At 68.6% G+C, this 27,228-nt stretch overlaps 3 protein-coding genes across 12 annotated transcripts; 1 reads left to right on the top strand and 2 right to left on the bottom strand.

The window, feature by feature from the left end:
• Positions 1–2: 2 nt before the first annotated feature.
• Positions 3–4,456, bottom strand: ABCB8 (ATP binding cassette subfamily B member 8). Its single transcript, XM_055803973.1, has 16 exons — positions 4,337–4,456; positions 3,625–3,904; positions 3,265–3,420; positions 3,090–3,184; positions 2,895–3,000; positions 2,656–2,817; positions 2,445–2,530; positions 2,277–2,374; positions 2,087–2,192; positions 1,958–1,991; positions 1,729–1,865; positions 1,542–1,636; positions 1,095–1,228; positions 836–983; positions 220–470; positions 3–142 (listed from the first exon to the last, which is right to left on the bottom strand). The coding sequence occupies exons 1-16, from the start codon at positions 4,423–4,425 to the stop codon at positions 62–64; spliced, it is 2,058 nt and encodes a 685-aa protein (XP_055659948.1). The 5' UTR covers positions 4,426–4,456; the 3' UTR covers positions 3–61.
• A 59-nt stretch (positions 4,457–4,515) lies between these two features.
• ATG9B (autophagy related 9B) lies at positions 4,516–11,821 on the top strand. 5 transcript variants are annotated; one of them, XM_055803968.1, is made up of 15 exons: positions 4,516–4,962; positions 7,029–7,143; positions 7,473–7,518; positions 7,662–7,724; positions 7,836–8,006; positions 8,094–8,235; positions 8,337–9,085; positions 9,198–9,351; positions 9,434–9,613; positions 9,696–9,941; positions 10,020–10,228; positions 10,387–10,489; positions 10,895–10,985; positions 11,142–11,264; positions 11,422–11,821. In XM_055803968.1, exons 2-14 carry the CDS (start codon positions 7,044–7,046, stop codon positions 11,249–11,251), a joined length of 2,364 nt encoding a protein of 787 aa, XP_055659943.1. In that variant the 5' UTR covers positions 4,516–4,962; positions 7,029–7,043; the 3' UTR covers positions 11,252–11,264; positions 11,422–11,821. The 5 variants fall into 5 exon arrangements, 4 of the variants coding, with proteins under 4 accessions (XP_055659943.1, XP_055659942.1, XP_055659944.1 ...); XM_055803967.1 differs by having other exon boundaries at positions 7,026–7,143; XR_008747209.1 differs by lacking the exon at positions 4,516–4,962 and having other exon boundaries at positions 6,687–7,143; positions 11,142–11,305.
• A 329-nt stretch (positions 11,822–12,150) lies between these two features.
• Positions 12,151–22,226, bottom strand: NOS3 (nitric oxide synthase 3). 6 transcript variants are annotated; one of them, XM_055803959.1, is made up of 26 exons: positions 22,078–22,226; positions 20,974–21,076; positions 20,547–20,695; positions 20,007–20,169; positions 19,763–19,854; positions 19,503–19,644; positions 19,283–19,422; positions 18,922–19,096; positions 18,735–18,836; positions 18,430–18,624; positions 18,282–18,355; positions 18,037–18,181; positions 17,794–17,898; positions 17,643–17,710; positions 17,429–17,545; positions 16,713–16,887; positions 16,505–16,634; positions 16,123–16,201; positions 15,348–15,535; positions 14,905–15,083; positions 14,369–14,579; positions 13,874–13,961; positions 13,509–13,630; positions 12,730–12,878; positions 12,441–12,635; positions 12,151–12,363 (listed from the first exon to the last, which is right to left on the bottom strand). In XM_055803959.1, the coding sequence occupies exons 1-26, from the start codon at positions 22,188–22,190 to the stop codon at positions 12,241–12,243; spliced, it is 3,522 nt and encodes a 1,173-aa protein (XP_055659934.1). In that variant the 5' UTR covers positions 22,191–22,226; the 3' UTR covers positions 12,151–12,240. The 6 variants fall into 6 exon arrangements, 5 of the variants coding, with proteins under 5 accessions (XP_055659934.1, XP_055659935.1, XP_055659936.1 ...); XM_055803960.1 differs by having other exon boundaries at positions 19,283–19,356; XM_055803961.1 differs by lacking the exon at positions 12,441–12,635.
• Positions 22,227–27,228: the final 5,002 nt, after the last annotated feature.

The raw sequence follows: 27,228 nt of genomic DNA, 5'->3' as shown, positions 1-27,228 counted from the left end.
GCCGCTTTTCATCCCTGGTTTATTGGGGAGCAGCGGGTGCCCCCCCGCGTCCGCTCCACGCTCAGGACTGGTCCTTGGTCTGCCGACGGATGAGCTCGGCGTACAGCCCCCCGCGGCGCACCAACTCCTCGTGGGTCCCTGCCTGGGGGGACGGTGGAGACAGCGTCACCCATGCGGCTGCGCACCACCACCCCACGCCCCCCAGCGCCCCCCGCTCACCTCGGCCACCCGCCCCTGCGCCAGCACCACGATAAGGTCGGCCCCCCGGATGGTGCTGAGGCGGTGTGCGATGAGCAGCACCGTGCGGCCCGAGGCTGCGCGGTCCAGCGCCTCCTGCACCACCTTCTCTGACTGGGCGTCCAGTGCGCTCGTCGCCTCGTCCAGGATCAGGATAGCGGGGTCCTTCAGCAGGGCACGGGCGATGGCGATGCGCTGCTTCTGACCTCCTGACAGTGCCGCGCCGCGCTCGCCTGATGGGGACAACTGCGGGGTTCTGGTGCCGCCCCACCCTGGGGGGACCCCTGGATGGGCAGGGACCCAGGCCCCGAGGACAGGAGCCAAGGGGCACAGCCATGTTCCTGCAGCACCCCCAGGCACCACAGCCAGAGAGCCCCCCAGAAGCCCCACTCCTGCGGGGAGCCTGGCGCAGCTGCTGTCCCTCCCAGCACAGCCTCGCACCAGCGGTGACTAGCAGCCAGTGTCCTCAGGGGAACTTGGGCCACCTTGGCCAGGGTCTCATGCTCGTCTGCCTGTCCCATGGGGCAGCTGAGCTCCATCCTGCCCCGCACTGCCGCCAGGCTCAGCCCCCTGCCATGCCCTGCAGCCCAGCACATACCCACAATGGTGTTGTAGCCATCGGGGAAGCTGCGGATGAAGCCGTCCGCGTTGGCAAGCTGGGCTGCAGCGTACACCTCTGTGTCAGAGGCACCCGGCTTCCCGAAGCGGATGTTCTCCATGATGGTCATTCCGAAGAGCACTGGCTCCTGCAGCAGCAGCCAGCTCCTCAGCACCGAGCCCTGGACCAGGCCACCTCCCTCCCCTCCCCGGGTGTCCCATCCAGGGTGTGGGGGAAGCATCCCACAGCAGCCCCAAACCTGGCTGATGAAGCCGATGACCTGCCCTCGCAGCCAGGAAGGGTCCAGGGAGGAGATGTCATGGCCGTCTAGAGTGATGGTGCCTTGCGTGGGCTCATAGAACCGCTCCAGCAGTGCTGCCACCGTCGACTTCCCTGCAGAAGGGAGGCCTCAGCCCCACAACACCGGCTCCGGCCACATGCCCCGGCATCATGGAGAGCTGGTGGGTGGGTGAGAGGCACAGAGGCCAGTTCCCAGTCCCTGACACCCACTGGGCTGACTGGGCAGCACTGCAGAGGACTGGGGTGCAGGAGGATGCAGCCAGGGACTGGAGAGGGGCTGAGCTGGCGTCCCTGGGGTGGCTGGGCTGGCTCTAGCCCCCAACCCTGGCTGCAACACACAGGTCAGGGTATCCCCTGCCCTGGGGGTGCAGGGAGAGCCAGGGGGAGTCTGCGGCCAGGCTGGTACCTCCTCCGGATGGTCCCACGATGGCCACCGTCTTGCAGGGGGGCAAGGTGAGGCTGAAGTCCCGCAGGACTGAGTAGCCAGGGCGGGTGGGGTAGCTGCAGGTAGAGGAGAGGGGGGCTGCAAGAGCACCGTGCCAGCACCCCCCAGCCTGTGGGGAGGCTTGGGTGGCCGGGATGCAGGGGCTCACCTGAAGGAGACGTGGTGGAAGCAGATGCGGCCCAGCAGGGAGTGGCTGGGGATGGAGCCTCCTCCCCGCAGCGCCACACTGGGCTCCAGCGTCAGCAACTCAAAGACGCGGGCGCCAGCACTCAGACCTCGCACCACCTGCAGGGACAGCAGTGGAAGCACCCCCCAGGACCCCCGGTCACCTGCCCCCCAGCTCCCGGGGGGGGAGTGGGACCCCCTGCCCCACCTACCTGCCCAAGGAGGATGGAGATGTTTGCCATGGACCTGTGGTGCACAAGGGGAGACTCAGGGTTGTGCTCACAGCGGGCCGCAGCACACCGAGGTGCCGGGAGAGGCATTGTGCCAGGCCCTGCCCTGACCTTTGCACCGTCTGTGAGGCCACCAGGAAGGACATGAGGTCCCCAGGTGAGAGCTCATCCCCAGCCATCAGTGAGCCGCCCACGAAGATGGTACCCAGGACAATGCCTATGGGGGGCGGGATAGAGTTGGGACCCAGAGGGGGTGCTGCCCCATGGCACTGCTTGGTTCCACCCCATGGCACCCACTCACCGTTGAGCGCCAGGTTGGAGAGCCCCTGGAAGGCAGCAATGCCCAGCCCCAGCCGCTCATTCAGCCAGCTGGCACGGTCCACCTCGGTGCAGTACAGCCTGTGGGCAGGGAATGGGGACTGATGCCCACCCAGCTCCCGGTCGCCCCCAATCCCCACTGACCCCTTACCCTGCCTGCTGGTCCTCCATAGCAAAGGCGCGCACGGTCCGGACATTTCCCAGCACCTCATCTGCTATCCCGGTGGCCTTGGCCACCTGCGGGGAGAGGGATGGAGCAGGGGGCCAGGAGTGGGACACCCCCTGCTCGGGCCCTGGGGGGATGGCGGGGTCCCTTGATGGGGGTTGTAGGGCTGGAGTGCAGGGGGAAAGTGTGGGGTTACCTGCTCCTGTGCCCGGCGGGAGAGGCTGCGGAGGATGGTGCCAATGAGGGCCCCGGCACCCACCAGCGTGGGCAGCGCCACGAGCAGGAGGCCGGTCAGCTTCGGAGAGAGCAGGTAGAGCGAGACAAAGCAGCCTGCCGTCTGGGTGCCACTGCGCAGGCCCTAGGTGGGGGGAGGGTCGGCAGGGGTGGGTGCTAGGGGCTGGGGGGGGGTCTGGTGCTGCTAGCTGCGTGTCTCACCTGGGAGATGGCCAGCTTGAAAGAGGACTTGAACTCCTGGATGTCGGTCGTCAGCCGGTTCACCAGCTGTCCTGTCCGGTTGGCGTCAAAGAATGCCACATCCTGCCTGCCGGGGGGAGTGGCAGCATGCTGGGGCAGTGGGCTGGGGGTCCCCTCATGCATCCCGTCCCCTCACTGCCCTGTGGGGCATTTTACCGGAGCAAGGAGATGAAGAGCGCCTTGCGCATGCTGCCCGCCACCTGCTCCCCAACCCGTGCCAGCAGCGCAATGTACCCAAAGGTCAGCAGCCCCTGCGGAGGAAACAGGCTTGGGAGGGGCACAGGGGCAGCCCCCCGGCACCCCCCACCTGGCTCAGGGTGCTGGCACCCACCTGCAGGCAGTATACAGCGAGCAGACGCAGAGCTGGGCACCGGACCTCCTGCAGGTAGGTGGTGATGTGGCTGCGGGTGCAGTGGGCCACCACGTTGACCAGCTGCCCCAGCAGCACCGGGATGTGGACGTTGAGCAGGGCTGCGCCCAGCGCCAGCTGCGGGAACGGCGGGTGTCAGTGCCACAGCACAGGGATGGCAGGTGTCAGTGCCGTGGCATGGGGACAGTGGGTATCCGTGCCATGGCACAGGGACAGTGGGCGTCATGCTGCAGTATGGGAACAGTGGGCATCGGGGATGGTGGGCATCACACCATGGCACGGGGACGAGGGGCCCGTGGCCACCCACCCGCCCCACCTTACCACCACGGCTGCCGAGAGGGCCAGGAGCTGGGGGCGCAGGAAGGTCCAGAACAGCGGCCAGTTGAAGGTGGGCTCCGGCTGTGGCTGGGCAGGCTCGAGGACAGCTGGGACGGTGGGGACGGTGGCCTCCTTGCAGCGCGCAGCTGTGCCCAGCAAGCCAAGCACCATGCAGCCCGTGGCTGGGCCAGCCAGGAGCAGGCAGCGCAGGGCTGGTGGCGTGGGGCTGGGGGAGAGGTGAGGGGGGCCAGCAAGCCCGAGGCGTACCCCCCCATACCTGAAACTGAGGAGAGGGGTGAGCATGGGCCACCTGAACCTGGGGCCAGCCCCGGGGACACAGGGGACCTGGACAAGGGCTGCTCCCCCCAGGCACGGCCAGCCTCCCCATGCTGACCTGGGCTGCCCCGGGGCAGGGGACACCCTGGCCCCCTCCCAGTGCTCCCGCCACCCCCACTCGCATACTCCCCCCCCGGCTGAGCACCAGCACCCGGACCCCCCCCCCCGCTCTGCCCCCAGCCCAGCGCTTGGGAGCCCACCGCCCCCTGCACGCCCCCAGCCCTGCTGCCCCGAGACACACACGAACCCCTGCAGCCCCCCGGAGCCCCAACCCCACCGCACCCCCTGACCCCAGTGACCCCGAGTCCAGCCCCGCCCCCCCAGCGACGCCGAGCCCGGCCAGCCCCCCCCCCCCCCCGACCCCGAGGCTCCCCGGTACCTCCGGGCCGGGGCGAGGGGCGGCCGCAGCGCAGCGTGGACACAGCGGAGCCCGGCCCGAGCGCCGAGTGCCCGCAGCAGCAGCAGCATGGCGGGCACCGACGGGGCGGGCGGGGGCGGCACCGGGTCGGGCAGGGGCGGGCGGGGGCGGCACCGGGGCGGGCAGGGGCGGGCAGCACTGGCTGCGACGGGCGGAGCTCCAGCACCGCGGCCCGGGCCCTGCGCCGGTCCCGACCCGCCCCGGCCCCGCACGAGCCCCTCGGCACCCCCCCGGGCCCCGCACCCCGACAACCCGCCAGGGCCCGCACCCCCGTCCCTCCCCGGCGCCTCCTTCGGCACACCGGGCCCGCCGGGGCCCGCGCTGCTCACCGGGCCCTGCACCGGGACCCAGAGCCCTGATCCGGGACCCTGCAGCGGTCCCGCCTTACTCCTGCTCGGACCCCGCTCCCTAGGGCGGGGGACACCCCCGAGACCCCCGCCCGACCCCCCGGTGTTGGTGTCGGTGCCGCAGCGGCCATGCCCAGCGGCAGGACGCCGTCCCGGTCCCGGGGCCGGTGCGGGGACAGATGAGCGCCCGGCACCGGGGATACCGGTCCCGCGGGGACCGCACCAGCACTGAGCTGCCAGGTGAGCCGGGAGGGACCAGCGGGCGCCGGGGCCGGGGGAGACCGGGGGGGCCGGGGACACGGGAGTGGGTGGCTTCAGACAGCTGCAATGCCCCAGAGCCCCCTGTGTGGGGTCACCCCGCACCTTCCTGGAGTCCCCTGGCCTGGCCACTGCGGGGGGGACCACCAGGCGACATGGGGGCACAGGCTGCCGCACCAGCAGATATGTCTCCATGGGGTCATTGGGGTGCCCGTGTCCCCACGGGGTGCATGTGGGCCCCTGGCATCCAGGTGACTCCACAGGGCCATTGGCATGCCAGTGTCTGTCCCTGAGGGGTGGCTGTGTCCCTGCGGGGTGTGTGTCACCACGGTGCTATTGGGGTACGTGTCACCACAGGGTGTGTGTCACCACGGGGCTGTCACACTGCCTGCGTCCCCATGCATGTACCTGTGTCCCCACTGAGGTGCCTGTGTCCCTGCAGGGTCGTGGCGGTCCCTATGTGACACACATGCCACTGTGGGGACACTGGGGTACATGTGTCCTCGCAGGGGTCCTTGCCAGGGCCTGTGTCTCCGAGGAGCAGTGTGCCAAGGAGGGGTCCCCTGCTGCCCTGCTCTGGCACAGGGGTCCCCTTGCCAGGCCCCGGCCCCCCCAGCTGTTTACGCTGCCCGGGCTATTTTCGGGTGCCCCAGCCCTGCGGGTATTTTTGGCCGCCCGGTGCGGGGCACGTGGGGGAAGGACTGTGCCGGCATCACCGGCCGGGACACCCGATCCTGGGGGACACGGTGGCCCTGTCCCCAACGGGGAGTTGCGCAAGGCGGGGGTCAGTGCGGGGACGGTGCGTCCGGCAGCACCCAGGCCCCTGCAGCCGTGTTCCTCCTGCTGAATCACCGCCCCGGGGCCCCTCGTGCCCGCGGCCCCGTCGCACCGGCCCGGTACCGTGAGTCAGGCCCTGGCAGCGCCGCGGCAGGGTGGGGCCAGACAGCATCACCTGCGGCCTCTGGCCTGGCCAGGCACTGGCACGGGCCACCAGAGGGGACACGGGTGACGTGCGGGGCTGCGGGAGCACCGACCAGGCGGTAAGGGGAGGGCAGTGAGGGCTGCACAGGGGGGTTCTGTCCTTCCCCAGGGGCTGGGGGTCCTGTCCCTCCCCATGGAGTGAGGGTCCCATCCTGCCACAAGGGGAGGGGGGTCCCATCCTGCCCCAAGGGTCCCGGGGTCCTGTGCTTCCCTGGGGGTCTGGGTGTCCCATCCTGCTGCAGAGGATTGGGGTACTGTGCTTCCCCAAGGGGCTAAGGGTCCCATCCTGCCCAGGGGTCCTGTCCTTCCCTAGGGGTAGGGGGTGCTGCCCTTCCCCAGTGCGGGTGGGGGTCCCACACTGCCCCAAAGGAGCCACAGTCCTGTGCTTCCCCAAGGGGCTTGGGTTCCTGTCCCAAGGGTTTGGGGTCCCTCCTGCCCAAAAGGGCTTGGGGTCCGGTCCTACTCTGAGGTCAGGGGTCCCCGGGGCATTAAGAGTCCACTGGGGCTCAAGATCTGGCCCTGAGCTCAGGGATGGGGGTCTGGGAGGGGAGGTGTCCTTGGGGATGGGGGTCCATGGGGATGGGGGTCTGGGGTGTGTGTGTCAGTGGGGTGGGGGTCCATGGGGATGCATGTCCGTGGGTTGTGGGTCTGTGGGGTGGGGGTCCACTCTACTCAGATTGCAGGGGGGCAGCACGGCATGGCCTGAGGGGTGGGCATGGAGGGCGTGAATTGGGGGTCCCTGCCAGGCCAGGCAGGGGTCTCCCCAGGGAGCTCTGCTGTGGCGGGGCATGGCTGAGTGCTGGCAGGGATCCAGCCAGTGGCCAGGCTGGGTGGCGTGCCCTGCCTCGGGGCCATGGCCGTGACTGTGGCCGCGGTGTGGGAGGCCAGCTCAGGCCACTCGAATTCAGGGCATGCGGGCGGCGCGGCGTGACCTCGCCGGCATTTCCGGCTCCCGGCAGCAGGGCAGGCTCAGCCCAGCAGCCCTGTGCACCACGGCCCATGGGGTTGCGGAGGGGCTGCACCCTGCAACCTGGCAATCGGTGGGTGCCGATGGGTATCCCCAGCAGGCGGGACGGTGGGCGATGGAGGCGCAAGGGGAGTACCAGCGCTTGGAGGACTTTGAGGAAGACTCACCCCCAGGCGAGGAAGAGCTGCTGGTGCATGTCACCGAGGGGCTGCAAGGTACTGGGGGGTCCAGACCCTGCCGCGGGTGGAGGCGTCCAGGCTGCTGGGGGGGCGGTGCTGCCCTGGGGGGTCACAGCAGCAGCCTAGGGGTCGTGGCTCTGGGCTGGGGGGCTTGACTGGAGGGCAGCCTGCCGGAAGAGGGCACAGGCCCATCCCTGCTGCATGGGGGGTGGGGGCACTGCTACCCCACAGCCCTCCAGCTGGTCACAGGTGGGGGGACTGTGGGTGCCAGGCTGGGATGTGCTGAGGGTGGGGGGTGTGGCGGGCCAGGGTGGGCTGTGCTGTGGCCCTGGCTTAGTTGCTGCTGTTTTTCTCTCCTCTGCCAGACTCTTGGCACCACATCAAGAACCTGGATAATTTCTTCACCAAGATATCCTTGCAGGGCCCCTGCCTGGCTGCTGCCCAGCCCTGCCCGTGGCCGGCACTGTGGCGGGGGGGCGGGGAGACCTGGTGCCGAGGGGGGGGCAGGGGGGTCTGGCACTGCAGGCACACACTCCTTAACGTGGCCCCAACATCTACCACTTCCACCAGAAGAATGGCTTCACCTGCATGATGCTTTCGGACATCTTTGAGCTGGTGTAAGTGCCTGCGGGACACCCGCCCCTGCGTGCCATGCCGTGCCGTGCCATGCGATGCCATGCTGTGCGGCCATGGGGCAAGGGGCTGCACTGAGCCTCTGCCACCCCCAGGCAGTTCCTGTTCGTTGTCACCTTCACCACCTTCCTGCTGTGTTGCGTGGATTATGACGTCCTCTTTGCCAACCGGCCACTCAACCACAGCCACGCCGGGGGGGTGGCCCCTGACCGCAGCAAGGTGACACTGCCCGATGCTGTCCTGCCAGCCCCGCAGTGTGCCCAGAGGTGAGGAGCAGGGCTGGGAGCTGCCGCCATGGCCGTGCAAGGGTCCCAGCACCGCCGTGGCCGTGCCTGACACACGTCCCCTGCCAGGATCCAGGCCAGTGGCTGGATCATCTTCCTGCTGGTGATGGCAGCTGTCTTCTGGCTGTACCGGCTGGTGAAGGTGCTCTGCAGCCTGCTGAGCTACTGGGAGATCCGAACCTTCTATATCAAAGCCCTCAACATCCCCTCGGTGAGTGGGGCTGCAGGGAGCGGGCTCATGGGGCCATGGGGAGGGGGTTTGCAGGGCCAGCTGTGCCCACCCAGAGCCAATGGGTGTGTTGTTTGGCGCAGGAGGGGCTGTGCAACTACAGCTGGCAGGAGGTGCAGGAACGGCTGATCTTGCTGCAGCGGCAGCAGCAGATGTGCGTGCACAAGAAGGAGCTGACGGAGCTGGACATCTACCACCGCATCCTGCGCTTCAAGAACTACACGGTGGCCATGATCAACAAGTCGCTTCTGCCCGTCCACTTCCGCCTGCCGCTGCTGGGCTCCGTCGTCTTCCTCACCCAGGGCCTCAAGTACAACCTGGAGCTGCTCCTTTTCTGGGGCCCCGGCTCGCTCTTCCAGAACAAGTGGAGCCTGCGGCCGCAGTGCAAGCGGGCAGGCGCCCGGCGGGAGCTGGCCCGGCGCTTGGCACGTGCCATGGTGCTGCTGGGGCTGGCCAACCTGCTGCTCTGCCCCTGCGTGCTGGTCTGGCAGCTTCTCTACGCCTTCTTCAGCTACGCCGAGGTGATCAAGCGGGAGCCGGGCAGCCTGGGTGCCCGCCGCTGGTCCCTCTATGGCCGCCACTACCTGCGCCACTTCAATGAGCTCAACCACGAGCTGCAGGCACGGCTGAGCCGCGGCTACAAGCCGGCCACCAAGTACATGAACTCCTTCACCAGCCCGCTGCTCACTGTGCTGGCCAAGAACATCGGCTTCTTCGCTGGCTCCATCCTGGCCGTGCTCATTGTCCTGACCGTCTATGATGAAGATGTGCTGACGGTGCAGCACATCCTCACCGCCATCACGCTGCTGGGGCTGGTGGTCACTCTGGCCAGGTAGGTGCACCAGGCTGTGCGGTGCCGGGCTGTGCGGTGCCGGGCCGCTGGCGGGCACAGTGGGCAGTGCGGTGGCTGAGTGGGAGGTGGGATGCCTGCCCCCCACCTGCAGGTCCTTCATCCCCGATGAGCACATGGTCTGGTGCCCAGAGCAACTGCTGCAGCGTGTCCTGGCCCACGTCCACTACATGCCTGACCACTGGCAGGGCAATGCCAGCCGGTCGGAGACACGTAGCGAGATGGCACAGCTCTTCCAGTACAAGGCGGTGAGCATGGGCAGGGGTAGGTGGTGGGACCAACCCCCCCCCCCCTCCCCCAGACACCCCCTGATGCCCCTGTCACCTGCAGGTTTTCATCCTGGAGGAGCTGCTGAGCCCCATCCTCACCCCCCTCATCCTCATCTTTGCCCTGCCCACTCGTGCCCTCGACATCGTCGACTTCTTCCGCAACTTCACGGTGGAGGTGGTGGGAGTGGGCGACATCTGCTCCTTTGCCCAGCTTGATGTCCGCAACCACGGCAATCCCCAGGTCGGGGGGGGGTCCCAGGGTGGGGGAGTCCCGGGGTGAGGGGGTCCCAGGTGCAGCAGCTCTGCTCACCCCTGCCCCACAGTGGCTGTCAGCCGGGCAGACGGAGGCCTCCGTGTACCAGCAAGCAGAGAATGGGAAGACGGAGCTGTCGCTGATGCACTTCGCTATCACCAACCCGCGCTGGCAGCCACCGCCACAGAGCGAGCTCTTCCTCAGCCAGCTGAAGGAGAAGGTGCAGCAGGACGCGGCCACTGCGCCGCCTGCCCAGTGCATCCTGGCCGAGGGGCCGTTGGGAGCATCCCTCCTCTCCGACGACTCGGCAGCTGCGGTGAGTGGGGCGGGCACGGGGGGGCTGGGGGGGTCCGGAGGTTTCCAGCCGGGGTCGCCCTGACGCATGTCTCCGCAGCCAGAGGGCCTGCTAGCCAGCGTCCTGGCCCGGCCCATCCTCTCGGCCAGCGGGCTGGCCCGGGACCGGCACTTTGCCCAGCCCTGCAGCACGGCCAGCGCCGCCGCCAGCGTCCTGGCCTCCCTGGCATCGCCCCTGCCTGGGCGGGCACGGGGTCCCCCCGCCGACAGCCCCGGCTGCCACAGCGACCGCCTGCTCCCGGAGGAGAGGTCCTGCCGATGGGGGGGGGGGGGGGGGGGAGGGAGGGGGGGGGGGGGGAGGGGGGGCGGGGTCTGCGTGCGGAGCGGGCTGGGGGAGGGGGCATGGGGAAGGGGTGTCGTGGCGGGGCCCCAAGTGCCGGCGCGGTTCTCACTGGCTCTGCCCACAGCCTGCTCCTGAGCAAGTCACGGCTGCACAGCCTGAGCCACTCGGCACTGCTCTCCGAGGTGGCCTCGGCCGAGATGAGCCTCCATGCCATCTACCTGCACGAGGTACGTCCCCTGGCTCCCCTGCCCGTGGCAGCCCCGGGGTGTGGGTCCCCCACCATGGCCCTACCCATATCCCTGCCTGCAGGAGCATTGCTGGGGGGGGCTGTACCCAGCCGGGTGCTCTGTCCTTGCCTCCTGCCTGCCACCCCCATGGGTCTTGCCTGGCCCTGGCCCCCAGGTCCTTGTCCCTAGTCCTCTGCTCTGTCACCCCCCGTCACCCTGGGTTTGGCTGGGGACCCCATGGGTGCTGCCAGACAGTGTTGGGGGTGAACTGCCATGGCTGGCATCACTGCAGCCATGTCCTCCCTTCTGCCACCCCATTGGGGATGGGGCGGTGTCCCCAGGGGACACTGTGGGGAGGCGGCTTGCCATGGCGGGGGGCTCTGACTGCCTCTTCCACTCTTCCAGCTCCACCAGCAGCAGCAGCAAGGCCCTGGACCCCAGGCCGTGGGGGTGTGGGGGGCCACAGGAGCACCCAAGCCTCCCCCCATGACCACAGGTGAGCACCACGCTGGGGCTCCTGGGGGAGCGGGGGACGCATGCTGCCCCCAGCCCCCACAGGGCTGAGCCTGGAGGTGGGGCAGCTGGGGGGTCCTGAGGGCCTGAACCGTAGGCAGGAGCTGCAGGACTGGTTCTTACCCACCCTGTGCCCCAGGCTCAGCTGCCAGGGCCTCACAGGCTCAGCACCGGGAGATGCCGCTGGGTGGCTGGGCCGAGGAAGAGGAGGAAGAGAAGGAGGAGGAGGAAGTGCAGACGACCGGCTAGCTGGCCTCAGTGGGTAAGGGCATGGCCCAGCCTGGCAGCCCTGGCCTGGGGAAGGTCAGTGACCACTGGGGCTGGGGCCCGGTGGCGTTCAGGCAGTATGTCTGCTGAGGTCCCCACTGCTGGGGTCGCCACTGCTGGGGTCCCCGCTGACAGACCTCTTTCCTCTGCAGGGTCCTGGGCATGCTGAGAGCTCCCGGTGCCAGGAGAGCTGCCAGGAGGCGCTGGCTGGGACCGGGTACAGCGGGGATGCTTGCTGCTGCCCACCGTGCTGCCTGGGGCCGGGGCACGGGGTGGTCCGGCCGACCCTGCCCGCATGGGCCCCCAGCTCAGGCGCGGGGCTTTGCGGGTGGCCCTGCTGCGGTGTGGGGCCAGGGGTGCTGCCAGAGGCAGCCAGCCCTGCGAGGTGCTATATTTAGGGGGGGGCACGGTGCGCCCAGGCTGCCCCTTCCTGGAGCTGGTGCCATCCCTGCTTGCGCTGCCTGCCGGGGCCACTGCCCCCCGCAGTGCCCTGCCCAGGGCACCGGCTGCACCGAGCCACCATGGGAAATAAAGGTTTATAGAGGGGCTGTGCCCAGTGGTGACTGTGCCCGGAGCCGGCGGAGGGCTGGGGGGGGGCTATGCTGTGGGGCTGTGCAGGGGGATATCATGGGGGCGGGGGTGATGCTGTGGACAGAGCTGTGGTGGTTTGGGGCAGTGATGCCAGGGTGGTGCCACTCGCCCGCAGCCACACAGGTTGGAGCAGCAGGACCACAGCTGTGTCCCCCCATCCCACATCTGCCCCACTCGTGGCCAAAGCAGGGCCGGGAGACCCCACCGCAGACCCCAGCCCAGCCCTGCCCACCCACGGTTCCCAGTCACGCACGGTGCCATGCTGGGGGAGGCAAAGCGCCAGGCCAGGGTTATCAAAACTAAACCTTTACTGGGAAGGCGGCGCTGCCTGCAGCGGGGTGGGGCGAGCAGCAGCGGTGGTGCCTCCTGCCCTAGCACACTCAGGGGGCCGGGCCCGGCTGCTGGCGCTCCTGCATGGAGAAGGACTGGCTGCGGATGCGAAAGGCCACCTCCTGCGTGCGGAAGGTGAGGCCGAAGATGTCCTCGTGGTAGCGGTTCTTGTCCTGGGGGAAAAGGTAGCATGGCAGCATGGCAGCATGCCGGGCATGGTGCCAGCGTGCTGCACACCCCCAGCCCTTACCCGCAGCTCACTGATGAAGTCCCCGGCCTGCCCCAGCGTCATGCCGGCTTGCTGCACCAGGATGTGCTGCACCGTCTGCAGCACCTCGGTGGCCATCGTCACATCCCCGCAGACATACATGTGCCCAGCGCTCTGGCACAGCACCCGGTGCACCTCTGCTGCCAGCTGCATCCGCAGCACATCCTGCACGTAGGTCTGGGGACACCGCGCAGGGCTGCTGCTGACACCCGGCACATGGCCGCAGCCCCATGCTGCCCCCAGCCCCACCTGGTCCCCACTCCAGTCCCACCTTGGGGGTCCCCAGCTCACGGGAGAAGGCAGTGAGGACCTGGCTGAGGGCCCCCTGCTCCTGTGCCTCCTGCATCTCCTGCCGGTAGATGTGGTCCAGCGCTGAGGAGCGGCAGCCGAAAACCAGCACCATGCTGCCCAGGGGGCCGCCTGTGGGGAGGCAGCAGCCGGGACCTGTCCCTGTGCCCTATGTCCCCATTTTCCCTCACCCTGCGTCCCTGCTCTCCCATCTCCTGCAGCCCCTCACACCGCCCTGTCCCCACATGCCCCCATCCCCTTGTGTCCCTGCGTCCCCAGCCCCGTGGCCCACATCTCCGCGCCACCATGCCCTGTGCCACTGTGCCCCTGGCCCCCAACCTTCTGTCCCCAGGTGGCCATGTCCCTCCATCCCTGCACCCTGTGCCCCATGTCCCCCTGTCCCCATGCTCCACATCCCCGCTTGCCCGTGTCCTGTAGCCCTGACACATCCCCACGCTGCCCTGTCCCCATGTCCCTCCATCCCCATGTCTCCATGCCACACACACCCATGTTCCCCCCACCCCCGCGTCACCCTGCTCTTGTGTCCCCATGCCCCCACCCTCCACCTCCTTCCTCGTGTCCCCACATCCCCTTGTCACCTTACCCTGCATCCCGGTGCCACCAGCCCCCGACCTTCTGTCCCCAGGTCGCCGCATCCCTCTGTCCCCCGTGTCCTGCATCCCGGTGCCACCGCATCCCCAACACCCACCCTTGGCCCCAGCCCCGTGACCCCGACCCCACCCAGCCCCCCGCCGCCCCCACCTCCGGCCCGCAGGTGGTGCAGCCGGTGCTGCCAGAAGCTGCGGAAGGGCGCGACGCCGGTGCCGGGCCCCACCAGGATGCAGGGCGCCTCCGCGGCGGCCGGCAGCCGGAACGACGGGGCGCTGCGGACGGCGGGTCACCGGGTCACCGGCAGCGCCCGCGCGGGGGGTGCCGGGGAACGGAGTCCGGGGTGCAGAGGGTGCGCGCAGGGCATGCTGGGAAACGTAGTCAGAGTGGTGGGGAACGCGCAGGGCATGCTGGGAAATGTAGCGGGGCGTGCCGGTGGTGTGCGCAGGACACGCTGGGAAATGTAGTCCGGGGCCGAGGGGCGCATGCAGGCAGGGGCGGGGGGGCCTGTCCCTTACCCCCGGATGAAGGCGGGCACGGTGTCCCCCGGCTGCAGCCGTGCCAGCCAGGTGGAGCAGACGCCGTAGTGCAGGGGGCCCTGCCCATCTGCGGGGACACGGGGGGGGGGGAGGTGCTGCATGGGCTGTGGCAGGCAGCCCCCCCACCATCCCTGCACGGGGGCCGTGGGGGGCCCTAGGAGCCTGGGACAATGCATGGGGACAGGGGACCACGTCCAACAGCATCTCCCAGGCACTGTGTGATAGGGCTGGGCGGGACCCTCAAGGGGCCCTGGGAGACCTGGAGACACCCCTCGGGGGTCCTGGAGGTACCTCTGGAGGGGGACCCTGGAGATGCCCCTGGGGAAACCTGGAGGTGCCTCTAGGGGGGACCCTGGAGGTGTCTCTGGGGCCATGCAACACAGGGGTGCCGTGACAGGCGTTGCTGTGTGTGTGGCAGGGCAGAAGGTAGCAGCCCCCCACCCGGGGCCCCCACCAGCCCCCAGCCCCACTCACTCTCACTGTGGTAGGTGACTACGGCCACTGTGAGGTGGATCTCCCCAGGGCTGGGGCCAGGTGCGGAGCTGATGGAGTAGTAGCGCGGCTGGAGCAGTGGCAGCTGGGTGAGCAGCAGGGAGGCCGGCAGCCCCACCGAGGGGAACTCCTCCAGCACCTCCAGCAGCGTGGGGCACCGGAACCACTTCCAGTCCTCATACAGCCGGGCGTCCTGCAAGGCACCCAGCTGGCCCATGGCCACTGTGCCCAGCACCCCTGCCCAGCAGGGACCCAGCATCCCAGCAGGAAGGGAACCAGCACCCCAGCATCCCAGCCAGGGAGGGGCCAGCACACCAGCATCCCAGTATCTCAGCAGGAAGGGAGCCAGCCTCCCAGTACCCCAGCCTCCCAGCCAGGGAGGGGCCAGCATCCCAGAGATGAAGGGGGACAGCATCCCAGTATTCCAGCTATGAAGGGGGCCAGTATCCCAGCATCCCAGCCAGGGAGGGGCCCAGCACCCCAATCAGCAGCGAACAAGCCCCAGCCCCCGCTCCCACCTGGCCGAGCTGCTGCAGGCGCTGCCGGTCGGCTGGCTCCTGTGCCAGTGTAGCCAGAAGCTGCAGAAACTGGGGGCTCGGGGGGGCCGCCACATCCAGGAAGAAGGTGAGTGCCTGGGCCAGGGTGCAGGGGGGCAGGCGGCTCTGTGGCACCCCGGGCTGGGGGGGCACGGGCCCATCTGCGGGAGGAGGGTGGGGGCGTGATATGGTAGGCATGCTAAGCCTCTGCCCCTGCCCCAGCCCCTTCTCCTGCCCCAGCCCCTTCCGCCCCTGCCCCAGCCCCTTTGCCTGCCCTTTCCCCTGCTCCAGCCGCTGCCCCGGCCCCTTCCCCTGCTCCTTCTCCTGCCCCGGCCTCTGCCTTTCCTGCTCCCTGCCCCAGCCCCTTTCTCTGCTCCCTCTCCAGCCCCTTCCCGGCCCCCGCTCCCCGCGGCCGCGGGTCCTACCGCCGGGATCCCCCTCCAGACTCTCCACCACGACAGGCTGCTCGGGGGGCGGCGGGTCGCGCACGCGGCCCAGGACCCCCCGCACCAGCTCGGCGCGGTTGGCGGGGAAGACGCCGAGGTGGTCCCCGGGCTGGTACCGCAGCTCCGCCTGCCCCGCCGAGTCCAGCCGCACCAGCAGGGTAGCCCGGCTGCGCGGGTGGGTCAGCGGGGCGCAAGGGGTGGTCCTGGGGTGGGGGCTGGGGGGTCTGGGGGCCCGTGGGGGGTTCCAGATTTGGGGGGGGGGTCCCGGGGTGAGGGGGGATGCAGGGGTGAGGGTCCCGGAGGTGGGGGGTCCCAGAGGTGTATGGGGGGTCCCGGGGTGAGGGGGGATCCAGGGGTGAGAGGTTCCGGTGTTGGGGGGGGGCATCTCAGGGGCTTAGGGCCCCGGGGGTGGGGGTCCCGGGGGTGAGGGGGGATCCAGGGATGAGGGTCCCGGAGGTGGGGGGTGCCAAAAGTTGGAAGGGTCCCGGGGGTGAGGGGGGATCCAGGGATGAGGGTCCCGGAGGTGGGGGGTGCCAAAAGTTGGAAGGGTCCTGGGGGTGAGGGAGGATCCAGGGGTGAGGGGTCCCGGAGTTGGGGGGGGTCTGGGGGTGTAGGGGTGGGGGCAGCCCAGGAGTGGGGGGTCACAGGGACGCGGGGAGGGGCGCGGGGGTCCCGGCAGTGGGGGATTCCGGGATGGGAGGTTCCAGGTGTGCTGGGGGGTCATGGGGGTGGGGAGTCCCGGGGAGGGGCTCACCTGGACTCCTCACTCTGCAGGTTCTCCACGGAAAGCACCGTGCAGGGCAACACCCGGCGCTTGTGCAGGTGGGACAGCCCTGGGGGGGCACGAGGGGCTAGCACTCACAGGGGGGCACAGTAGGGGCTGGCGAGGTCGAGGAAGCTGGGGGGGTCATGGGGGGGCTGGAGAGACTCTTGGCAGGGCACTGCCGAGATCCCATGTTTGTGCTGGCTGTAGGTGTCCTGCGGGGGGGTCGTGGGGTGTTCTTCCCAGAGCTGGGTGGGGATGACCAGGGGGGCGGGGGGCCATGGGACAGATGCTGGCGACAGGTGGAGGGTGATGCTAAGGGGGGGTTGGGGGCTCCCTAGGGGTGCTGGGGGGGGCAGGGTGGTGGTGGTACCAGCCAGGGTCTCCGTGGCCTGGGGCTGCCCAACCAGCCGGTGCCTCTGGCGCTTCCAGCTTTGGGGGGGGGCAAAGAGCTCCTCGGCCCCCCCTGCCACGTCCCCCACGCAGAAGGTCTCACAGGCAGCCTGAGGACACAGGAAAGGGCCAGTGGGTGCTGCAGGTGGTGGGTGCCCCCCTCCCACCCCCCCGGTGCCCCCACTGACCTGGAAGACGAGGCGGGCCCACGTGCGGAAGGACTCCTCCTGGGCACAGAGCTCGTCGCCCTCACCCATGGGCAGCACCCGCTCCCCCCCCAGCTCCTCCAGCCGTGTGTCCACCGCCCGGGCGAAGGCACAGAAGTGGGGGTATGCCCGGGACCCCAGCCCGAACACCGAGAACCTGCCACCACCGCGGGGGAGGGCTGAGCACAGTGACCCAAGACCCAGACCCTCTGATGGAGGGTTGGAGCCTGCACTGGGAGGGGGAGCACTCACAGATGGGGTGGCGCAGGAGGGGCCATGCTCAGGGATGGGTGGGGTATATGCTCAGGGATGGGCTGGGGGCACCCAGGGATGGGGCGTGGATGCTCAGGGGTGGGCTGGGGTGCTCAGGGCTGGGGTGGGGGCACCCAGGGGTGGGGCTACCTAGGGCTGTGAAGGGGAGCGATGTTGGTGGGGGCACCTAGCCTGGTGGGTCAGGGCTGTCACAAGCAGGGCTCAGGGTTGAGGACCCCTAGGGACAGCTTCTGCCACAGCCATGGAACAGACGTGGCTGAAGCTGCTGGTGCCAGGGCCAGTCCCCACCACAGACTCTGACCTTTCCCTGGCCCAGCACCATGAAGCCCCCCCGTCCTCCCAGACAGGGCACCCTGAGCCCCCAGCCAGACACTGTGCTCAGGCAGAGGACCCCATCCCTGTGGCCATGGCCATGCTGGCGGTACCGCAGGGCGCCCAGCGTGCCAGCACTGTCAGTGTTGCTCAGCTGCCGCCGCTTCTTCTTCCAGGAGGTGACGAGCTGGTCAGACTGTGAGACGCTGTTGAACCGCAGCTTGTAGCTCCTGTTCGGGACAGGAGGGTGAGGGCAGGGTGGGCCCTGCCTGGGTGGACCCTTCCCCAGCCCCAGGCAGGCACCCCTGGCCTCCCTCGTGTGCTCACATGGGTGGCTCAGCCTGGGAGGTGCTGGTGTAGGGTGAGGTCATCTCCATCAGTGCCTTGGAGAAGCTCTGTCGGGGATAGCATGTCACTATCACCATCCCATCCCATCTCCATCCCATCCCATCCTCTCTGCCTCCTTGCAGCCCTTTACCTCCGCGCACTCAGGGGGATCCCCATTGCCAAAGGTGCTGGTCACCACCAGAACCAGGGTCTCATGTTCCAGGGACACCACATCATACTCATCCATGCACAGCACCTGGAGGGGGGGACATGGGACTGGGACATGGACAGGGGGCTGCAACAGATGCCTTCCCCACCACCCAAACCACCCCCCACATGAAGGCACCCGTTGCAGCCCAGACTGCTGCTCCCCACCCCATCTCCCCCTGCCCACCTTGGGGTCGAAGGCACGTCGGAAAAGCTGGCAGAGGTTCCAGGCATAGGTCCGGGATTTGCCAGTCTCGGTGGCATAGAGAATGGTGGCTTTGACGCGGCGTGCCATCATGTGTCCCATCAGCTTGGCTGAAATCTTCACTGCACTGGGGATGGGGGGATCGCCGGGTCAGCAGCTTGGGCTTGGGGACCCATGGGCAAGAATCCCCCCCCTACAAAGACAGCCCCCAAAGGGTGGGCACCTACTTGGCCACCTCCTTGAAGGTCTTTCTCCTGGTGACAGTGGTGCCCTTAGAGACGTAGACCTTCCAGGCATCGGGCTGTGGGGCAAGCGGGAGGGATCAGCTGGGGGGCTGGGGAAGGGGGGGGTGGGGGGGCCAGGGGCTGGGCCCACCTGGTAGCGGAAGGTGGGGCAGAGCTGGTAGTTGACCATCTCCTGGTGGAAGACAGGGGTGAGGCTGCCCGAGATGGGGGGCACGATCCAGACCCAGTCTGCAGGGCACCCCCCCCGTGTCCGCAGCTCATTCTCCATGTGCTTCACAAAGGACTCTGTGGCCGCGTGGTGGTCCACGATTGTCACCTTGGCCACCTGCGGGTACAATGGGCTGGGAGTGGCTGGCACCTGGCCCAGGATAGTGGCAGTGTTGGGGTTCCCCTGGTGCAGCCGTGCCAGCATCACCCCCCAGCCATGCGTCCCACCTGGTAGCTGTGCAGCACGGCGATGTTCACCTCCACTGCTGCCTTGTCCTTCCAGAGGGACGATGTCGTTCGTGTGTCCAGCCCCATGCGCAGGGCCACCTCCTGCCAGTGGCATGGTGGGGGGCTTAGCTGGGGGGTCCCGGTGGGGGTTCTAGGCCAGCTCGCCCCCCCCAGTTGTGGGGCTCACCGGCAGCAGGTTGTAGCGCTGGCTGTCGCAGAGGTTCCTGGTGCCGATCTCACTGCTCATGTACCAGCCGTTGAAGGGGGCTGCCGGGAACTCCAGCCCCCCGACCTCCAGCAGCATGTTGGAGACAGCCGGCAGCGCGTACCACCGCAGCCCCAGCTCCCCGAACCACTCCAGCCTGCATGGGGGGAGGTGGGTGGGCTCTAGCCAGGGACCCTCACCAGCCCTAGTGTGGGTCCCTGCCGCAGATCCCAGCCCCGCTCCCCTCCCCAGGGGTGTCCCATCGGGGCTGGCAGGGCTCCGGTCCCTCGGGGCTGTGGGGGGCAGGCAGGGCTGGGGGGGGGGTGGGCACAGCCCCACTCACGTGGGGTGCTGGAGGGGCACCTCGAGGACCAGCTCCGGCGGGAGCGGGAAGAGCTCGGGGGGCTCGTCGGGGCCCTGCAGCAGCAGCGGCAGCACGTCGAAGCGGCCGCCGCCGGGGCTCCAGCCGTGCTGGATGCAGAGCTGGGGGGCAGCAGCATCAGGACGGCGGTGGCACCAGGCGGGGCCGGGGGCAGGGGGCTGGACAGGGGGTGTCTCCCCACCTCGGTGATGTCAACGTTGGCTGGGTCCCCCTGCACGGAGCCATCGGGCTGCCGGTACCCAGCATAGCGGATCAGCTGCGTGTTCCAGATGCGGAAATCACCGCGACCCGGCATCCGCTGGGGAAAAATGGTGATGGCCGACCTGGAGGGGCCAGGGTGGGATGTCACCAACACCCCCACCGGCTGCAGGGCTGGGGGGTCCTGCCCCAGGCGGGGTGGTCTGGCCGGTGGTGAGTACAGCAGCCTGACAGGGCTCTCACCGAATGTTGCCGCGGTTGGTGGCGTACTGGATGTGGGTGCAGAGGAAGCTGAACATCTCTCCCACACTGGCGCAGTCCCGGGCGTCAAACACCTGTGGGAGGGGGTCAGGGGGGGATGCAAGGGGACATCCCACTGGTCCCCCAACAAGCATCCGCAGAGCATCCACACTAGGGTGACCCGTGGCTGTGGGGCAGGCATGGGGCCGGGGTTCCTGCCAGCACCATGGGGTGCCCCCTGCCCCACCTGCAGCTTGTTCCACTGGATGCGCCCCACGCAGCGTGCGGCGTTGCGCCAGGCCTGCTTGGCCCCAAAGACGAGCTCGGGCTCCAGCAGCTGGTAGGTGCCGGTGGCCATGATGGCGGCTTCCACCTCTCGCAGCCGCTGGGCGTGCGCTGGTGAGTTCTCCCTGCGGACACCCCCACACCTCAGCCCCCCCCCACTGGGACAGACATCCCCCGCACTGGGACCCGCCCTGCACTGCTGTGGGGTGCAGGGCTGGGGGTGCCCTGGGGGGGGAGATGGGGACGTGGGGTGCCCCAGGGCACAAGTGGGCTGTGGGGTTACTGTGGGGCAGGAATGGGGATGCGGGGTGCTTTGGGGTAACAGTGGGGTTTTGGGGTACCTGTCTTGTGCAGAACAGGGGCTGTGGGGTGCTCAGGGCACAGCTGGGGCTTTGAGGTACTTTGGGGCAGAGACAGGGATGTGGGGTGCCCCGGGGCAGGGATGGGGATGTGGGGTGCCCCGGGGCAGGTCGGTGCCCTGGCCCCCCGGCACCCTGCTCACCGGCGCAGGGACAGGTAGTACTGGGTGATGAAGTCCCGGGCCAGGCCCAGCAGCTCCTCGATGGGCCGGGGGCCATCAGGGGCCGGGGCCGGCAGTGGCCGTGGCAGCACCAAGGAGCCCAGGCAGCGCTGCCCTGAGCAGGGCAGCTCCTGGGTGGGAGGAGGGAGGTCTAGAGAGGGGCCCTTCCGCACACCCCCAGTCCCAGACCCTCCATCCTGCACTCCCCCATCCTGACACCCGCATCCCCATGGCCCTCAGCCCAGTAAACCCCATCCCCCCACCCTCAGCCTCATCCCCCCCCATCCCCAAACCCCCAACCCTGTTCCCCAACAGCCCTGAACACCCATCCCCATGCCCCCACCCCCTATCCCCATGCCCCCATCCCTGTGCCCTCTAGCCCCACGCCCCCTACCCCCTCACCCCCCACCTGCAGGGCCTGGGCACAGAGAGTGTCATAGCCGATGCTCCCTGTCTCCCAGTTCTTCAGCCGGGCAAAGCGAGGGGGCTCCGCTGGGCGGGTGGGCACCAAGCTGGGGGGGACATGGCCCTCAGCCCTGCCCGGGCACAGGGAAGGGGGCCAGCCTGCCCTGCACGTGGGGCACAGCTGGGGATCTGGGTGTGTGACCCCCACACACCCTGCACTTGGTCCAGCAACTGGGACCAGTGGGGCTCCAGCACCTGCTGCCCATGGGGACTGTGACCCTCAGGGGGGTGGGCAGGGTGCACTGGGGTGAGGGGATCATTGGAGATGGGGGGCTGTGAGGGGACATGGGGGTGACCAGGGACCTCCCCTGGCCCCTGGTGCTGCTGTGGTGGCCCCTGGCTCAGTGCCGTGGGGTTGAGCTGTGGGAGCTGGCTGGGGGGGAGTGGGACATTCCTGGGCCTCATGTGTGTGTGTGTGTGTGTGTGTGTGTGAACAATGGCCATGAGTCAGAGCAGGCTCATGGCCACTGAGGGGGTGAACCGATCTCCTGCCCCCCCCCCGCGCTGGGGTGACCCCACACATCCCGGCACAGCTTTACTTCCCAGCCCAACTCGACCCTTGCGCCCCTTCCCCGTATGTCCCCATACATCTCCATATGTCCCTGTATGTCCCATCCACCCCAGCACATCCTGGTAGGTCCTGACTCATCCCACAGCCTGCTGTGGGGCTGGAGGCACTACACTGGGGCTGCTGGCGACATGCCACAGGGCAGGGGACACTGGCATGATGCCACATGTCATCGCAGGCACAGGGCTCTCTGCCGATGGGTGCCCATGGCTGCACCGCATCCTGCCCCAGCAAGCATCGCCCTGGCTGGGCCACCTCTGCTGTGGGGACACATCCCTGGTGGGCTCTGGCCATGTGGGAATGTCCTCATGAGCCGTGGTGGGGTCAGGCAGGAGGGGGCCGAGTGAGCAGTCCCGTTGGGGCATGACAGCCAGCAGACACGGTGCACTGCGGCACTGGGTGCCAGTGCCCCGACCAGCCATCCGTCCACCCCACCCCATTTGCCCCATCCATCCTGCCCCGTCCGCGCTGTGCACCCACCTGCCCCGCTCGGTGCCTGCAGTCTCCTCAGGCGTGGTGCTGAGCTGGCGGGAGCAGAGGCCGAGGCCGCAGGAGCGGGCAGCGCCGGGCAGCACGGCCGGCAGGTTGCCCATCGTGCCGCCACTGAGCCGCCGGTGCCGGGAGCGGCCGCTTCCTCCGGCCGCAGCGGGGAAGTGGTGACCTCGGCCGCGCACGCCTCCGCCCTGCGCACAATGGGCGCCCACTGCTGCGATGCTGCCCACCAGGACGTGGCACAGGCCATGCCGGGGACCCTGCCGTGGGGCTGCTGAGGTGCTTCAGCCCTGCTCTGCCCTCCCTGTACCCCTGCAGGTGGCCGGGGGGGGAGGCAGTGGTGGCAGTGCCAGGGGTGGCATGCACAGGACCCCCAGCATGGTGAAGGGACCCCCCAGCATGGCCACAGGCCCTGACACAGCCACAGAACCCCCCAGCATGGCCATAGCTCCCTCAGCATGGCTGCAGGACCACAGCACAGCCATGGGACCCACGACGTGGCCTCAGCCCCCCCAGCACAGCCACAGGGCTCCCAGCATAGCCATGGGACCCCTGGCGCGGCCATGGGACACCCAGCACAGCCACAGGACCCCCAGCATGGCCACACAGCTCCCAGCATGGCTATGGCCCCCCTGGCACAGCCACGGACCCTTCCTGCCTCCCCCAGCCACTGTCCCCGAGAGGGGTCCATTTCCCCTGGCCCCAGCCCCATGGCATGCCAGAGCAGGGGAGAGAGGGGCCGTGGGCTGGAGTCTGCCACCACCTGCCCCTGATGGGGCCAGCTGCCCCCCCGCCCCTCCTGCCAGCTCCTTTGGGGGGCCATGGGCAGTGTGCCCTCCTTGGGGGGTCCCACGTTCGCGCCAGGAGGCTGGATGTCCCGCAGGGGTCCCAGGCCTCCTACCAGCCCCCTGCCCGGGGGCTGTGGGGCGGATGTCCACCGCAAGCCCCCAGTTTCCCTGCCCCTCCCGTGTGGGGCTGCCGCTCCCCACCCAGTTCCTGCCATTGATGTGCCAGGCCGCTTCCCAGGGGCCCCCGGGCCGGGCACCCCGGGGGGCTGTGCCCCGGCACCCTCCGAGGGGGGGGGGGGGCGGCACGGGAAGGGGCACACACTGGGGTGACCCTGGGGTGGGGGGTCACCCGAGCTGCCGGCGGTGCTGGGGTCCCACGTGACCCCCGAGGAGGGGGTCCCGGGGCGGGGTGGGGGCCTGGCTGCGGGGTTCTCGGGGGGGGGGCCCCGCACCGACGGGAAACCGCGCCCGGCCGCGGCTGCCGGCGGTTCCTTCCTGCGGCGGGGGGAGGCGGGGGGCAGCGAGGGGGCGGGCGGGGCGGGGTCAGCGAGGGTGCTCAGGGACTCCCAGCGGGGCACGGGCTGGGTGCCGGGGATCCAGCCCCGCTCCCCCTCCCGGCTCGGGGACAATGCCGGCTCACCCCGTCCCAAGGGGGTCTCCGCGGCCCCCGCTGCCCGGGCTGTTTCGCGCCCCCCCGCGCCGCGCCCTCCACGGGGGGCGGGACAGGCCTGTCCGTCACTGCAGAGCGCCCATCCGATTGGCTGCCCTTTCTGGGGGGCGGGGACTCGGCCCTGGGGAGGGGTCGGGTGGGGGTGCTTGGGACTGGTCTTGCCACACGGCTGCGCCCCCTGCCCCAAGGCTGCGCCCCGCCCCTCCCCACGCGTGTCCCCCGCGGGGCAGCCCGGGGTGGGGCTCGGCTCGGCCGGGCCAGCTGAGCGGGGCCGCCTTGAGCCGGGCTGAGCCGAGCTGGGCTGAGCTAGGCCGAGCTGGGCTGAGCTGGGCTGAGCTGGGCTGAGCCGGGCTGAGCTGAACTGGGCCGAGCTGGGCCGAGCTGGGCTGAGCTGGGCCGAGCTGAGCCGGGCTGGGCTGGGTTGAGCTGGGCTGAGCCGGGCTGAGCCGGGCTGAGCTGGGCAGGGCTGAGCTGGGCTGAGCTGAGCCAGGCTGAGCTGGGCTGAGCTGAGCCAGGCTGAGCTGGGCTGAGCTGGGCTGAGCTGGGCTGAGCTGGGCTGGGCCAGGCGGAGCTGGGCCGAGCTGAGCTGGGCTGGGCTGGGCTGGGCTGGGCTGGGCTGGGCTGGGCTGGGCTGGGCTGAGCTGGGCAGGGCTGAGCTGGGCTGAGCCAGACAGAGCTGACCCAAGCTGGGCTGGGCAGGGCTGAGATGAACTGGGCCGAGCTGGGCTGAGCTGGGCTGGGATGGACTGAGCTGAACCGGGCTGAGCTGAGCTGGGCTGAGCCAGGCTGAGCTGGGCAGGGCTGAGCTGGGCAGGGCTGAGCTGGGCTGAGCTTGGCAGGGCTGGGCCAGGCTGAGCTGAGCTGGGCAGGGCTGAGCCAGGCTGAGCCGGGCTGAGCCGGGCTGAGCCGGGCTGAGCTGGGCTGAGCTGGGCTGAGCCGGGCTGAGCTGGGCTGAGCTGGGCTGAGTTGGGCTAGGGTGAGCTGAGCAGGGTCCTGGCGGTCACAGCTCCGACCGCGCGTCCGGGCCGGGTCCGGCTCCAGTTTCAGCACCAGGGACAGCGCCCGGCGGGGCGGCCGGACTGGGATAGGAGCGGAGGGAGACCGGGGTGGACTGGTGCTGAACTGGATCTGGGACTGCACAGGGACTCGACCGGGACTGGGCTGGACTGGACTGAGACTGGGATTGTGATTGGACTGGGGCAGGGCCCAGGACCAGCATCACGACTGGGACCGAGACTGGACTGAAACTGGGGCTGGGACTGGACAGGGACAGGGATCTGGCGTGGACCTGGGCTCAGATTGAGATGGAGATTGGGCCTGTGACAGGACTGGGACTGGTGCTGAACTGGGACCAGGACTAGGACTTTACAGGGAATGGACTGGACTGGACTGGAACTGGAACTAATCCGGGACTGGACTGAGACAAGGACTGGGAGAGGACTGGACTGGGACTGGGACTGGTGCTGAACTGGGACCAGGACCCGGACCGGGACCAGAACCTGGACTGGACTGAACTGGAACTAATCGGGGACTGGACTGAGACAAGGACCGGGACTGGACTGGACTGTGGCTGGGACCAGCATCATGACTGGGACCAGGACTAGACTGGCACCAGAACCTGGACTGGACAAGGACTGGACTAGGATTAGACTGGACAGGGAGTGAGACTGGGATGGGACTGGACTGGGACAAGAACTGGGACTGAGACTGCACTGGGATAAGGACTGGACTCAGACCAGGACAAGGGCTGGACTGGGACTGGGAATGTACTGGGATGGGAAAAAGACTGGGACAGGACTGGATTGGGACTTGGAGTGGGACTGGACTGAACTGGAACTGGGACTGGAGCCAGTACCAGAAGCAGCATCATGATACGGTCCAGGATTGGAATGAGACTAGGACTGGGACTGGGACTGGAACTGGAACTGGGACAGGGACTGGGACCAGTATCATGACTGGGACCAGGATAGGACTGGGAATGTGACTGGACTCGGACTGGACTGAGACTGGACTGGGACAAGGACTGGGACTGAGACTGGAAATGGGACTGGAATGAGACTGGCACTGGGATTGGGACTGGGACTGGAACTGAACTGGGACTGGGATCGGAACTGAACTAGGACTGGGACTGGGACTAAGCCCAGCAACAGTAACAGATCATGATTGGGGCTGGAACTGGACTGATTCTGGAACTGAGAGTGGTACCTGGACTAGACTGGACTGGGACTGGGACTAGCACTGGGACCAGCATCATTATTGGGACTGGGATTGAACTGGACAGGGATGGGACTAGGATTGGGACTGGGCGTGGGACTGGACTGAACTGGGACTAGGACAGGGAATTGGATGAGCACCAGGACCAGCATCATGACTGGGACTGGGATTGGAATGAAACTGGGGTGGGGACCAGGACCTGACCTAACCTGGCCTGGGTCTGGCACTAGGGACTGAAACGGGGACTGGGACCAGGACTCGTACCTGGTCTGGATTTGGACTAGGGCAGAGGCTGAGACTGGGACAGGGACTGGTGCCAGGGACTTGGACCAGCACCAGCATCATGGTTGGGACCAGGATTAGACTGAGACTGGGACTGGACTGGGGTTGGAATGGGGAATGAAACTGGGACTGGGATGGGGACAGGGACTGGAACTGGGACAGGAGTGGACTGCAACATGGACTGGGACCAGCACCAGGACCAGCATCATGACTGGGACCAGAACTGGAATGAGACTGGGACAGGGACCAGGTCTGGGACTGGAACTAGGCTGGGACCAGGAATGAGCCTGTAACAAGGACCCAGAACTGGTATTGGGACCAGCACCAGGGCTGCATTAGGAGTGGGACTGGGACTGAAACTGAAACTGGGAGTGCAGCCAGGACTGTGACTGGGACCCAGAATGAGACTGGGACCAGCACCAGGACTGGAACTAGAGCTAGACTGGGACTGGGACCCAGCACTGGGAATGGGATCAGACCTGGGCCCAGCAGTGGGATCAGCACTGGGACTGGAACCAGCACTGGGAGTGGGCCAGGCACTGGGCCATACTGGGACCTGGGGCGGCAGGGGGTGCTGGTGGTGGCTGATTCTGTGAGGGCAAGGGGAGGGATGGGGGGACATGCACCTGCCCCCATGGGCCCCACCGTGGCCAGACCACACATAGTCACCCAGACCCCGGAGTACGGCCGTGCCCTGAGCCTACATGACCCCATGTGACCCCACTGGGGAGCAGGGCTGGGATGCGTTGAGACTGGCTGGTCACCAGCATCTTGGGGGACCCCGGCACCTGCCTCTAGAAGGGGCACAGGACCCCAGGCCGAGGGAGGGGGGTCCCGCAGCGGGAGGGGCCCAGTGTGGGCAGTGTGGCACAGGGATGGCACCACACAGCTGTGTGGACAGGGTCCCAGCAGCGTGGGGGGGCAGCCCGCTTGCTTGCTCCCAGCAGCTGGCACCGGCCCTGCTAGTGTCGCAGCATCCTGGCATCCCAGTATCCCAGGGTCCTGCCATCCTGGCATCCCAGCATCCTGGTGTCCTGGCATCCCAGTATCCCAGTGTCCTGGTGTGCAGGCATCTTGCCATCCTGGCACCCTGGCATCCCAGTGTCCTGGTGTCCCAGTACATCCATCCCATCCCAGCCCACCTGCAGGAGGGGTGGGCGGGCAGCAGCAGGCAGGGGGATGTGG

Source organism: Falco peregrinus, chromosome 5 (genome assembly GCF_023634155.1).
Source record: "Falco peregrinus isolate bFalPer1 chromosome 5, bFalPer1.pri, whole genome shotgun sequence".
NCBI classification, from domain to species: Eukaryota; Metazoa; Chordata; class Aves; order Falconiformes; family Falconidae; genus Falco; species Falco peregrinus.
This window is presented reverse-complemented; position numbering and strand designations above follow the sequence as displayed.

Bases quoted from the DNA above. Each gene is read 5' to 3' on its own strand.
- ABCB8 (XM_055803973.1), bottom strand. From the start codon at position 4,425: ATGCTGCTGCTGCTGCGGGCACTCGGCGCTCGGGCCGGGCTCCGCTGT. The intron at 3,905-4,336 runs GTACCGGGGAGC...CCCTCTCCTCAG, and splicing joins CCCCTCGCCCCGGCCCGGAG to TTTCAGGTATGGGGGGGTAC. The intron at 471-835 runs GTATGTGCTGGG...TGTCCCCATCAG, and splicing joins TGGCTACAACACCATTGTGG to GCGAGCGCGGCGCGGCACTG.
- NOS3 (XM_055803959.1), bottom strand. From the start codon at position 22,190: ATGGGCAACCTGCCGGCCGTGCTGCCCGGCGCTGCCCGCTCCTGCGGC. The intron at 18,625-18,734 runs GTGGGACGCATG...TTGTACCCGCAG, and splicing joins CCGTGCTGCACAGCTACCAG to GTGGCCAAGGTGACAATCGT. The intron at 17,899-18,036 runs GTGGGCAGGGGG...CCCCCCCTCCAG, and splicing joins GACGTGCCTTCGACCCCAAG to GTGCTGTGCATGGATGAGTA.
- ATG9B (XM_055803966.1), top strand. From the start codon at position 6,873: ATGCGGGCGGCGCGGCGTGACCTCGCCGGCATTTCCGGCTCCCGGCAG. The intron at 7,519-7,661 runs ATCCTTGCAGGG...TGGCCCCAACAT, and splicing joins GATAATTTCTTCACCAAGAT to CTACCACTTCCACCAGAAGA. The intron at 8,007-8,093 runs GTGAGGAGCAGG...GTCCCCTGCCAG, and splicing joins GCCCCGCAGTGTGCCCAGAG to GATCCAGGCCAGTGGCTGGA.